The sequence below is a fragment of the Cnephaeus nilssonii genome, assembly GCF_951640355.1.
Source record: "Cnephaeus nilssonii genome assembly, chromosome: 6".
Taxonomy (NCBI): domain Eukaryota; kingdom Metazoa; phylum Chordata; class Mammalia; order Chiroptera; family Vespertilionidae; genus Cnephaeus; species Cnephaeus nilssonii.
This window is the reverse complement of record NC_137077.1, coordinates 14,627,355-14,640,757: the sequence shown is the minus strand read 5'-3', so window position 1 is coordinate 14,640,757 and position 13,403 is coordinate 14,627,355. Positions and strand designations below refer to the sequence as shown.

The 13,403-nt window shown below is 38.0% G+C and overlaps 1 protein-coding gene across 1 annotated transcript in view; it reads left to right on the top strand.

Moving 5' to 3' along the window:
- The window catches only part of UTP20 (UTP20 small subunit processome component), a 91,845-nt gene that overhangs the window by 58,449 nt on the left and 19,993 nt on the right, over positions 1-13,403 (top strand). Inside the window, exons 32-43 of the mRNA XM_079773390.1 lie at positions 1,215-1,302; positions 2,048-2,191; positions 2,308-2,358; positions 2,469-2,621; positions 4,750-4,905; positions 5,236-5,376; positions 5,812-5,949; positions 8,267-8,406; positions 8,663-8,745; positions 11,230-11,525; positions 12,566-12,705; positions 12,967-13,123. Of these exons, the coding sequence (XP_079629516.1) occupies positions 1,215-1,302; positions 2,048-2,191; positions 2,308-2,358; positions 2,469-2,621; positions 4,750-4,905; positions 5,236-5,376; positions 5,812-5,949; positions 8,267-8,406; positions 8,663-8,745; positions 11,230-11,525; positions 12,566-12,705; positions 12,967-13,123 (1,687 nt within the window). The remainder of the gene's footprint in view (positions 1-1,214; positions 1,303-2,047; positions 2,192-2,307; positions 2,359-2,468; positions 2,622-4,749; positions 4,906-5,235; positions 5,377-5,811; positions 5,950-8,266; positions 8,407-8,662; positions 8,746-11,229; positions 11,526-12,565; positions 12,706-12,966; positions 13,124-13,403) is intronic.

The window sequence follows — 13,403 nt, the reverse complement described above, 5'->3', positions numbered from 1 at the left end:
CCTTAGTGCACAGCATAACGCCCAACCAACTGAGCCACATGGGCCAGGGCAAAATCATATAGTTTTTATTTTATTTTGTTTTACTTCAATTGATAAAAAGAATTAATTTAAAAGAATAGTTTGTTTTGTTTGTTTTTTAAGAGTTAAGATCTGAAAAGGGTTTTTAAAGATTTTCTTTGGCAGTAGACCTAGTAGTATATGGTTATCCTATGTAATAAAAACCTAATATGCAAATTGACTGAACAGTGGAAAGACCAGTTTGCTATGATGCACACTGACCACCAGGGGGAAGACGTTCAATGCAGGAGCTGCCCCCAGCTTATAGGCCCCAGACCAGCCAAGGGGGGTGCGAGCGGGCCCCTCTCCCCCAATCGCCCCGCTGGTCACCCCACAGATTGGCCCTGATTGTCAATCAGGCCTAGGGACCATACCTGTGCACGAATTTCATGCACCGGGCCTCTAGTGATTTCTGTAAAGAGCAAGGTTGGTAAACCTGAGTACAAAACATGATTCTATCTTAAGCTTTAATTGTTTTAGGACTCAGTTGTTGAAACTTTATTAATTCTTTGATACGGACACCAACATCAAAAAGTTGTATGTTAGAATCTTCCAGGAACTTCTTGTAAACATTTCATTTATACTATAGTATTTATAAATTATGTAGACTGGAAAGCACACTGGATGCACTGGTTACATTTTAGCACAGGCTCTGTGCTAGTGGGAAGATGATAGATCAGGCACCAGAAAGACCAGTGTGGAGGGCCTGCTCTGCCACTTCCTGGCTGGATGACATTAACTTCTCTGGGTCTCGGTTCTCTGGGGAAAGTGGAGCTAATAAATCCCACATTGTAGAGCTATGGTGGGAGTTAAATTGAACTACTTTTTGTAGTCTTAAACAAGTCTTGGCACTTAAAAGTGTTATTTCCTTGTAAAATATGAAATTACTAATGGCCAAATTGTAGCATTGGAATGTACTTTAACCCATCTACACAATCAGACGTTACAAAAGAAATAGAATAGTAGCCGTGAGCCTGAAGCTGGAGAGAAGTAAGAGTGGGCACTGCTGAGAACTGAGTTAGACTTTGTATGCAGGCACACATACTTAGTCACCTGTGACTTTCATCACTAATGTTTTTCTACAAAGTCTTAACTCCTTAGAGAAATACTCTTAACTTGTATGTTTTCCTGACCTACCAGTTCTTTTCCTTCTCTAGAATCAGCAAGTTTATGAAAGACAAAGAACAGAGTTCTCTCCTCATTACACTCCTGCTTCCCTTCCTCCACCGTGGCAGTATTCCTCAGGTATACACATAGGACGTGACTTTGCCTTTGAAGTGGCGCTTGATTAGGGTTATTTGCAAACAGTAATTTTATTGGTTAGATTCTGTGTTGTATTTGCCTTCAAGCATTTGTGAAAAGATTTATACAGAATTATAAAATTGAAAATAGAAGAGAAAAATTGGGACAGAATTTTGGGAATGGGGGCAGGCAAGAATGTGGAGACATCATTACTGTAACAGTAAAAGTGTCAGCCCCTTCTTTTCCTTTGTTTAGCTTCTCATGCATTTCAGGATTTTGTTTTCCCTGACTTTGATCAATTACAAATCTGGAACCCAAGAAGTGCATTGTATAATCTCAAATATGGATCACAATGGCAAAACTGAAAGAAAAGTCAGACTGTTTTAATATTCAGACATAGCTAAGAGTTCCTAATATGATTTTCAAACCTCAGTTCAATCTTGATTAAAAGAGTCTTCCTGTGGCTCAAACTCATTTGCGAGGCCTTAGTAGTTATACTGAGCATCTATTATATAGTAATTCTGTTTAAAAGACCACAGATCTCGGGACAACCAGAGGCGTAAATTCTTCACCAAGCTCGTTTTTCTTGGCTCTTTTTGACTTCACAATAGAAGAAAGTTTGTTTGAAGACCATGCATATTTTCTATTAGAATTAAAGGAAGAAATTGTTAATGGACATTACTGTGGGTTTTATGTTAAAATACTAAGAACTTTTAAAAGATAATTTCTCTTCCTATTACTTCCTAAGGATACAGAGATCGATATTCTGGTGACAGTGCAGAACCTGTTAAAACACTGTCTGGAGCCCACAAGCTTCCTCAAGCCTCTCGCAAAACTCTTCTCGGTGATTAAGAATAAGCAGTCAAGACAGTTGCTTTGTACAATTTTCCAGGTGTGTGATTATTCATTTTCACCCGAATCACCTCTGTGAATGAGAGCAGGGAACATGGGTGGTGGGCAGAAAAGTTAAAGTTTTATTCACTAATGTACCGTTTTCATTCCTTTTAGACTCTTTCTGATTTTGAGAGTGGGTTAAAATATATTACTGATGTTGTCAAGGTAAGAAAGAAAAACCTTATTTCTCTTTTACTTCAAAAGTGTTATGTCATTTTTGTTTACTTAATATTTATATATCTTCACTTACATGGTTCCAATGGCATTTCTCACAGCTTAACGCCTTTGATCAAAGACATCTTGATGATATCAATTTTGATGCTCGCTTCTCAGCATTCCAGACCATCACCTCTCATATTAAAGAGATGCAAACCGTGGACATTAACTACCTAATTCCAGTTATGCATAATTGCTTCTATAATCTGGAGGTAGGTTTTTATAGCAAAACTTTGTCAATTATTTTCTATTGTTTTGCTAATACAACTACCTGACCTAATTTCTTAATTTGTGTTTTGAGGAGGACAAGAGTTTTTTTGTGTTTTTTTTTAATTTTTTTAATATACATTTTACTGATTTTTTTACAGAGAGGAAGGGAGAGGGATAGAGAGTTAGAAACATCGACCAGCTGCCTCCTGCGCACCCCCTACTGGGGATGTGGCCGCAACCAAGGTACATGCCCTTGACCGGAATCGAACCTGGGACCTTTCAGTCTGCAGGCCGACACTCTATCCACTGAGCCAAACCGGTTAGGGCTGGACAAGGGTTTTTTAGTATAAAATTCTTTAAGTTGTGAAATATTTTGTTTGGCAAAGACCATATTGTTATTCTCAAGATTTGAAAGACTAAGATTTTGAATAAAATAATATATGTGGAAGTCAAAAAACAGTATATTAGAATAGAGAAATTCATAAGGACAGTAAATTAGGGGTTATCAAGCACTCAGGGGGAGGGAGGAATGGGGAGTGACTTTTGACTGGTACAAGTTTTCCTTTGGGAGTGATTAAAATGTTCTGAAGTTAGATAATAATTATGGTTGCATGACTGTGAATATACTAAAAATCACTGAATTGTACACTTTTTTAAAAAGGGCAAATTTATGGTATGTCAATTATATCTCAACTAGAGGCCCGGTGCATGAATTTCATGCACGGGGTGGGGGGGAGGGTTGTCCCTCAGCCCAGCCTGCACCCTCTCCAATCTGGGACCCCTTGGGGGATGTCTGACTGCCAGTTTAGCAGTCAGACATTTCTCTCACAATCCAGGACTGCTGGCTCGTAACTTCTCGCCTGCCTGCCTGCCTGATTGCCCCTAACCGCTTCTACCTGCCAGCCTGATCACCCTCTAACTGCTCCTCTGCTGGCCTGATTGATGCCTAACTGCTCCCCTACTGGCCCGATCGCCCCCAATTGCCCTCCCCTGCTGGCCCGATCACCCCCAACTGCCCTCCCCTGCCAGCCCGATCGCCCCCAACTGCCCTCCACTACTGGCCTGATCGTCCCGAACTGCCCTCCACTGCTGGCCTGGTCCCCTCCAACTGCCCTCCCCTGCCGGCCTGGCCCCCCACCCCCCAACTGCCCTCCCCTACCAGCCTGATCGCCCACAACTGCCCTCTCCTGCCGGCCATCTTGTGGTGGCCATCTTGTGATGACGTGGGGGCGGCCATCTTGTGATGATATGAGGGCGTCACCACCTAGGCTTTTATTAGTATAGATTTTTCAAAATTATGTAACTATATAATTGACAGTTTGCCCTTTCCTATATGTTAGAAAGGAAAGGAGTGTGGGCTATATTAAGTACCATGTTGCTGAACTGAAGATAGACCCCAAAATGAGGAAAATGAAGCCCTTAACTAATAGTTAATCATGTAATGGGATCAGTAATCTGTGGCATTTTATAATTATTCATCTGATATTAAGGATTATGTAATATATGAAAAAGTAATCAGATTTGGGGTTCATTCTTTATATTTCATGTCAAACTTCAACATAAGAAATTCTGTGTGTGTGTGTGTGTGTGTGTGTGTGTGTGTGTGTGTGTGTTTCTTTTCCTTCTCTTCTTTTTTTTTGGGAGGGGGCGTGGAGTTCTTTTTTTGTTTTATTTGTTGCAAGGAATTCTAAATTACTGCCTGGTTGGCTGAGTTGGAAATACTTTCTCTGTACTCACTACCTACATTGTCAAACCAGAAACTCTAGTGCAACTCACCAGAATTATAACCAACCAACTTTGTCCTTTTCAGTGATCACCTCATACTAAATATTGAGAACTGAATCTTTTATTCTGTTTGCTTTGAGAAGTAAAAGTAATTCAAAAGTTTATGTCATAATATTTCCTGAAATTGAGTGACACTTCTCATTGAGCATGATATTTCAAAGTTATTTACTATATTCCTCACACCCTATGTTTGGTTCTTCCTTAGGTATGACATACTTGTGGGACATTTCTCAGTAGGGATTTTTACACAGAGCAGTGGAAATATTTTGTAAACCTTTTCATTAAGAAATAACATTCCGTATTATATTATTGCATAGAATTACTTGGGTGTTTTCATGTTTCCAGTTAGGAGACATGTCTTTAAGTGATAACGCCAGCATGTGCTTGATGAGTATCATCCAAAAGCTAGCTGCTTTGAATGCCACGGAGAAGGAATATAGAGAAATCATTCAGCGTTCACTCCTGGAGAAACTGAGGAAAGGATTGAGGAGCCAGACAGAGGTATTGGGTTTGCAGTTGTTACTTTTTCTCTTAAGTTTGTTATATTTCTGTTTTTCCCTACTTCTCTACTTAGAAAAGCAGTCAGGCTTAGTGCATTTAATTAAAATACTTGAGTATGTAAATACTTACCAAACATTTATGAGGGGGAATGGAACAGAGCAATCCCTTTTGATGTAGTTTGTTTTTATAGTGGGAATGTTTTACTTTAAAAAAAAAATTTGTGTGTGTGGGTTTTTTTGTGTTTGTTTTTGTGTGTTGTTTTTTTGTTTGTTTGTATTAATAGGGAGCAAATTCTAATAAAAAAATTTTTTCTCCACTTGGTATTTGCAGAGTGTTCAACAGGATTATACCACACTGCTTTCCTGTTTAATTCAAACCTTTCCCCATCAACCAGAATTTAAAGACTTGGTACAGCTTACTGATTGCCATGACCCGGAAATGGACTTCTTTGAGAATATGAAGCACATTCAGGTAGAAGACATTTCTGTATTTTTCCCCTGCCTATAAAATAGGCAGTTCACAGGTCTGTCTCTTTTTAAAAGATACATTATAATTTTCCAAAAAGTTGTGAATGTCTCATTCTTGGTCTTCGTGATATCAATCAAATTTGTGTAGGAGATGATCATTTCCTGGAGTCTGACTTCCTTAGTGGTATCACAGACCACACTAACAGTGTTACCTTTCTCTGCCAGTTTTAAAGAAGCTTACATGCCTTTGGTTCCTTTGTTAAACGAGTGCTATGGATTATGTCTCTGGAAGCAAGTCAAGGCACAGGTGTTTGCTCATGTAACAAGGACTGTATTGTACTCCTTAATCTTTCCGTGGAACAGGGACATGATACTGAAATGGAGTTGGCTGTAGGTGAGATTATTCAGTAACTAATCCATATTTTATCTTAACTCGTAGATCCATAGAAGAGCAAGAGCCTTGAAGAAACTGGCAAAACAACTAACGGAAGGCAAGATTGTGCTGTCTTCTAAATCTCTTCAAAATTACATCATGCCTTATGCCATGAGTCCAATTTTTGATGAGAAAATGCTCAAGGTAGGGCATTAGATCTAGAAGCTGGTAAATCTCTACCATGACACACTTTCCAAAATGTAGATGGGAAAATGGCATCTAAATTTCGTGGCATCCATATTGATGATGTCACCATAATTAGAAGCTTAGAATAGTTTTAAAGCCTTAGAATTGTGCCTGGCACATAGTAAATGCCCTGTAACACACACTATAGTTTCATTTTTGCTATTATTAGCTCACAAAAGGCCAAACACAGAATATTTCCCCTGTTAGCAATGATCACATTACTAAGATCAGCTGAGTAGTTGTCTTCCCAAGTGGCTCATAAGAGACAAAATAAAATAAATACCTTTTCTTTAGCATGACACCAGATACAGACACTATTATAAGTACTCAAATACGTACTATTACTTCTTCCTTACCACAACTCAACTCTGTGCTACACATTGTTACCAATATTTTACAGGACAGTAAACTGAGAATAAATGAGGTTAGGTAACTTTCTCAATGACATACAGTTTCAGATCCAGTATTTGAACTTAGGACTGTCTTCACCATTATTCTCATAGTGCCTAGAATAGCACCTGGCACGTGGTAAGGACTTGATAAATATTTACTGATTAAATAAATTAATGAAAGACAGTTCCCAGAAATTCAAGTCTAATTTCAGTAATATAAGAATTTGTGACTTGAACTTATACTGGATTGATTTATGGTCTTATAAAAAGATAGATTTGCTCTGTTGTTTCAGGGTATTAAAAAATTTTTTAAAGAATTGCCTAAGTAGCCCTGCTTGGTTTGGCTCAATGGATAGAGCGTCAGCCTGTGGACTGAAGGGTCCCAGGTTCAATTCCGGCCAGGGGCACATGCCTGGGTTATAGGCTCGATCCCCAGTGGGGGGCGTGTGAGAGGCAGCCAATCAATGATTCTCATCATTGATGTTTCTATCTCTCTCCCTCTCCCTTCCTCTCTAAAATCAATAAAATATATTTAAAAATAAAAAAGAATTGCCTAAGTAAATAAAAGAACACTTTTTTAAATTCCAGTTTAAAGAGCCAGTAAATACAATCAACTTGGAGTTAGTTAGCAATAAAATAAGAAAGAGATATAGATGGGAAAAATAAATTATATTTAGTCGGCACTAACATGATATATCTTTTTATAGTCTTACTAGAGGCCCTGTGCACGAAATTTGTGCTCAGGGTGGCGGGGGGCCGTCCCCTCAGCCCAGTCTGCACCCTCTCCAATCCAGGACACCTCGGGAAATGTCCAACTGCCAGTTTAGGCTCAATCCCAGGAATCAGGCCTAAACCGGCAGTCGGACATCCCTCTCACAATCCAGGATCACTGGCTCCTAACTGCTCACCTGCCTGATTGCCCCTAACTGCGCCCCCCCACCATGCCGGCCTGGTCGCCCCCAACTGCCCCCCTCTGCTGGCCTGGTCACCCCCAACTGACCCCCCTGCCTGCCTGGTCACCCCCTGCTGGCCTGGTCACCTCCAAGTGCTCCCCACCACCACTGACCTGGTTGCCCCCAACTGCCCCCCTGCCGACCTGGTCACCCCCAACTGCCATCCCCACCTGCCTGGTCGCCCCCAACTGCCCCCCTTGCTGGCCTGGTCACCCCATGCAGCCTGCTGTACAGTTGTTTGGTCGTCCCTCACTAACCACCCTGCCAGCCTGATCGCCCCACGCAACCTGCTCTTCTGTTCGATCGTTACTGTTATTGTGATGGCGTCCCAGACAATTTGCATATTCCTCCATTATTAGTATAGATTTTTAACCTGTGACTTTACACTTAAAGGCAGTATACTTTAAAAAAAAATTTATTGATTTCAGAGAGGAAGCGAGTGGGAGAGAGATATAGAAACATCAAAGATGAGAGAGAATCATTGATTGGCTGCCTCCTGCATGGCCCTTCCTGGGGATTGAGTCTGCAACCCCGGCATGTGCCCCCAGAATTGAACCGTGACCCCCTGGTTCATATGTTGACACTCAACCACTGAGCAACACTGGCCAGAGTACTTTTCAATGTTGAGCAGTGCAATATATAATTAACTTTGACATTTGTCAAGTTTTACACATTCACAGCAGGGTTGAACCTATCAGGGAGGTCTGAATGGAAAGAGTCTAAAAATGTATTAATGTCTTTCAATTAAAGGAAGGTGTCATTTCTTTAATTGACAGCATCTTTTCTTAGGGGTTGGGAATGGAGTGTAGTTTGAGCATTCTTTTCTATAACTTAATCACCTATTGTCTAAGCTTTTTAATGTACCACATTAGCTCTGTATTTTATTTACAAATGCTTGTTGTATATTGATGCTTTCCATTTGTTTTACAGCATGAAAATATAACCATTGCTGCCACAGAGATTATTGGAGCTATTTGCAGACATCTGTCTTGGTCAGCATATTTATATTACTTGAAACATTTCATTCATGTCTTACAGACAGGACAGATCAATCAAAAATTGGGTGTCAGGTACAGTCAAACGTCTTATTTTTGTTTTTATTTTTTAAATGTAAACTTTGGATTATTTACTGAAATCTTTTTGTGTAATCTAATTTTACTTTTACATTGTATTAGTGAGGTTATGCTAATGTTTGTTAAAGTCAAAAATACCTAAAACCGGTAAAAGTAATTTTAATGTTTATATATGTTTAAATTGCCTCTCCCTTTTAATCATCAAGTGATATTATTAAGCAAATAAATATTTCTGTCTACCTTTTTTTAACAGCTTGCTAGTAATAGTATTAGAAGCATTTCACTTTGACCACAAAACTCTTGAAGAACAAATGAGAAAAATTCAGAATGAAGAAAGTAAGTTTTTAAAACTTTCTTTAAACTATATTTCCATTCCATTTTTGGGTACTCTATGATAATTAATTAAAGATTTACCCAGAGGAAATTCAACTTATTCCTTGTTTTTGCTCTTGTAGCAGTGTGTCAGGAGGAAGTTAAAATGAATACTTTGAGTATACTTGTAAAAACTTATGTAATGATAGAGAAGGCCAGTCTATAAGTTATATAGGTGAAATATCTGAGCTGTAGACTATTTACATAGAAATCCAGTAATATTGCCATCACATTTGGAAAGAGCAGTAAGCAATGAATGCAAAGGAAAGAGCAACAGTTAATGAAATATTAAGTAGATACAGTAAGGAAAACTAAAAGTAGATATTCGACAAGATTATAAATCGACAAGCCTCTGGCAAAGTTGACCAGTGAAAATAGAAGGTATAATTAACAATATTGGGAACTTTAAAAGGTCACAATTAAATGAAAAGGTAAAATAATATGCTCTCGGTACTTATAAATTTGAGTACTTGGCTGAAATGTACAAAATCTAAAAACAATAAAATACAAAAACTAACTTTAGTAGAAATAGAAAATCTAACCACTAAAGACATTAAGTCTGCAGTTAAAAACCTCATGATGAAAATGCCAGCCTCAGACTGTTATATAGGCAAGTCTACAAACATTCAAGAAATGGATAATTTCAGCCTTAATTAACACCAGCTCTTTCAGGTGATTGAAAAAGGACGCCCCCACTAAGTCATGAAATTGTTATAACTGACTAATGGAATTTAACATATTAGTATACAAAAAATATTGATCATCTAAATATACATGGGAAATATTGATTAACTTCAATATCTATGTATGATTAAAGCTATTATCAAGCAAGAAATAAATAGAAATTGAGTTAGCCTGTTAAAAGATGTCTTTTAAAAACCTAATACAACATCATAGTCAATAATAAAGGTTAAAAGTCTTTGCTTTAAAACTAGAATGAGGCAAGGATAACCTACTACGAATGCTTATATCGAATATCAGTCTAGAAGTTCTAGCCAGCACAGAATAATAAGGAAAATAATAATAAGGAAAATAATAAGGAACAGAATAATAAGGAAAAGAATGAACACTCAAGTAGGCCAAGGTATATGTCCTAATTGTTTTTGGCTAAAGATGTTGAACTGTTCTAGCCCTTAGTTTGCATTCCTCTATATTCTTACTCAAAATTTTCTAATTCTTTGATTCATGGTAAAATCATTCTAGAACCACACTAATGAATAGAAAAGACTGGTTTGAATGTGTAGGAACTACTTGTATTTTAAACAATTAATGTATTAAAGCCCTTTAACAGTATGTTGAGCCAGCTGACTCTGCATTTTGTAATTTTGCATAAATAGAGGAAACATTAGACATTTTAAATACTTAATTTGCTTAACTGTCTCTTCTTAGATATGACTGAAGTTTAACGCATTTTTTGAGCACCTCCTGTGAACTGGGATTTTATAGACATAATATCATTTGTCCTCATAAGAACCTTACAAACACCTTAATTATTAGTTACCCACTATTTTTTATAAGAAAAATTAAGATTCAGAAAAGTAAAGTAACTTTCCCAAAGCCACACAGCCAGTAAAGAAAACAAAGACTAATAATTACCATGTTTTGAAAGTCAATGAAGTGTCAGAAATATATTTTAGGCGCATTATAGCCTTCATCTCATTTAGTCCTCACATTAGCCGTGCAAGGTGCTATCTGCATTTTACTGGTGAAGAACCCAGAGCCCACTAAGGTTAAGGTAACTGACTGTGGTCATATGGCTGGTTAGCAGAGCCAAGGCTGGACTCGACCCACAATGATGTGCTGCCTGGTTTTCTTTAATAAACAGAACCCTGTGGTAAGGGACATTTCTGCATGAGAACTGATGGCCGTATTGTGATTTTCATGGCTCGACAGTGTAGGGTTTTGCTTTCAGAAACCTCCAACCACAGTACCTTGGAAGCTTCCTTTTGCTCAAGATCCTCTTCCCGGACTAACCTCCCAATATGTTCCCAAAGTTCACACTTTTGTAATTGTCAGTATACTTGTCTCTATTCCTTATTAGACTCTAAACCAGGCGTCCTCAAACTACGGCCCGTGGGCCACATGCGGGTGTTTTTGCCGTGTTTTTTTTTTTTTTTTTTTTTACTTCAAAATAAGATATATGCAGTGTACATAGGAATTTGTTCATAGTTTTTTTTAAACTATAGTCCGGCCCTCCAACCGTCTGAGGGACAGTGAACTGGCCCCCTGTTTAAAAAGTTTGAGGACCCCTGCTCTAAACTGTGAGAAAGAAAAGCAAAACAAAACCCTAACCCATAACCCTCTCATGTACTGTGATTTCTTCAGCACTTACCTTGTCTGCCCATAGTTAGTGGCTAGATGTTTTTTATTGGATGTTGGTAGAAAAGACTACTTAACACAACTGCGTTGTTTCCTTATTTGATTTGAAATGCCTTTGTTGTTTACTAGATATGGACACAACAGAAGTGACTGAGTTGCCAGAGCCTGAAGCCATGGAATTAGAGCCAGTGGATGAAGAAGAGATGGAACATAGATGTAAGAGTTTGTCAGATGGCAACGAAGAACTAGGAAACCCTGAGCCAGCCGATTGTGAGGGAACATCAGCTAAGGAAACCGAGTGTGTCACCAAGTCCTTCTCTTCCCTTCCTCGAAATAAGGAAGAATTGGAGAGAACAATTAAAAATATCCAAGGAGCCATAACAGGGGATATCCTACCCAGGCTCCATAAATGCCTGGCATCTACGGTAATCATTCTGCTTGGGGCTCAGCAGGTCTGTGTGAAGCGGGGAGTTTGTGGGGCGCTGTCAGCCTGAGGCTCCAAACTATTACTGATTGATGTCAGTGACTGGATTTTCTTTTATCTCAACATTTCACAGTTCACTTTCTTTCTCCTCTAGTCATCTTCGGGTTCATCTCCTGCTGCAGTTAGGCAGTAATGTTCCTTCTTCATTATGATTTTCACCTGGTAGATATATGCTTTTTTATCTCTGAAGTAGATAGTAAGATGGCTCCCATTTCTAAAACAGGTTATTAAAAATTACTGTCTGTTTCCCTTTTTTACTTCTTGGCTACTTCTCTACTATTCAAAATTATCTTCACCCTGGTTAACGGATAACTTTTAGCAGTGGATTTTCATGATGCCATAACCCTTCCTACTCAGTATAAAACATGGATTGGCAAACTGGCCATTGGCTGAATCTAGCCTGTGGCTTATTTTTGTAGCTAAAATTTTGTTGGAACACAGTTAAACTTGTTGATTTACAAATGGTCTGATTCTGCTTTTGCATTACCACAGCTGAGTTGAGTGGTTTCCACAGAGATCAAACCAAAAATATTTATTCTCTAGCCCTTTAAAGAAAAACTTTTCCCAACCCCTGGTGTAAAATATTAACTTGGTCATTTTATATCTTAGTAAATAACTTTATTTGAGACACTATATTTCTTATGAACCAACAATGTCACTCAAACACTTGAAAGTCCCAATTGATACAAATTTTATAGGATTTTTATAATATTTCATAGCAGTCTTAACCCACAGTAGTATAAACTTGGCTTTATTTTTTTCTGGTTGCTCCTTTGAAAAACATTTGTATTTCTATTATTTTTACAATTTTTAAAGGTTTATTCTCAAACTGCATAATTTAGTTTGTTTTCTAAGGCACTACACTTAGAAATGGACATCAGTTATATCAAAAATGCTTCTCTTTCAAATGAAAGGTTGTAGTGTTGGTGGGTCCCTGATCTATTTATCTTCATTTTAGTTTAACCTAAATTTTTCTTACAGACTAAACGGGAAGAAGAACACAAGCTCATAAAGTCCAAGGTTGTGAATGATGAAGAAGTGGTTCGAGTTCCTTTAGCTTTTGCCATGGTTAAACTAATGCAGTCCCTTCCACCAGAAGTTATGGAAACTAACCTGCCAAGGTATGTTATGTGACAATCGCAAAAGTTCCGTGAAAATCACAAATTGCCTCTTTCTTCCTAACTTGAATGTCTTTTATCGGGAAGAAGAGAGGTACTGTCACAATTTGCTGTGCTTGACAATCCTAAGTGGGAAATCTGGGTTATGGGCAATGAAGAAAGAAAAGGATGTTTATATTTTTATTTGCTTCTGTGTGTGTGTTTTTTGGTGCGTTTTTTGTTTTGTCTTTTTGATTAGTCTTTTTTCAATTTCTCATTTTCTAGTATTTTGCTAAAAGTGTGTGCCCTCCTCAAGAATAGAGCACAAGAAATCAGAGACATTGCACGCAGCACTCTTGCAAAAATAATAGAAGATCTGGGTGTGCACTACCTGCAATATATTTTAAAAGAATTACAGACTACCCTTGTCCGTGGCTATCAGGTAAACTGCATTATGTGCTTTATTTTTAAGTTGGGTTGGAGTTTTTATATTTGCGGTTTGAACACTATAAGTCATGCTGCTTTGGCCCTATCTTCAGTATAGTTGATCCCCTTAGATAGCCGTCAAGAATAGTCAAAAGTTTCTAATCAGTATTTTTTAAAGCTCCAGTATTTGATTTTTGTAAAAATCCTTCTAGGTCAAGCTTATATAACCTGTCATTTTTATCTTAAATCACTTCATGTCAACTTCTGCATTCTCTGAGTTCTTAAAAAAATCTTGT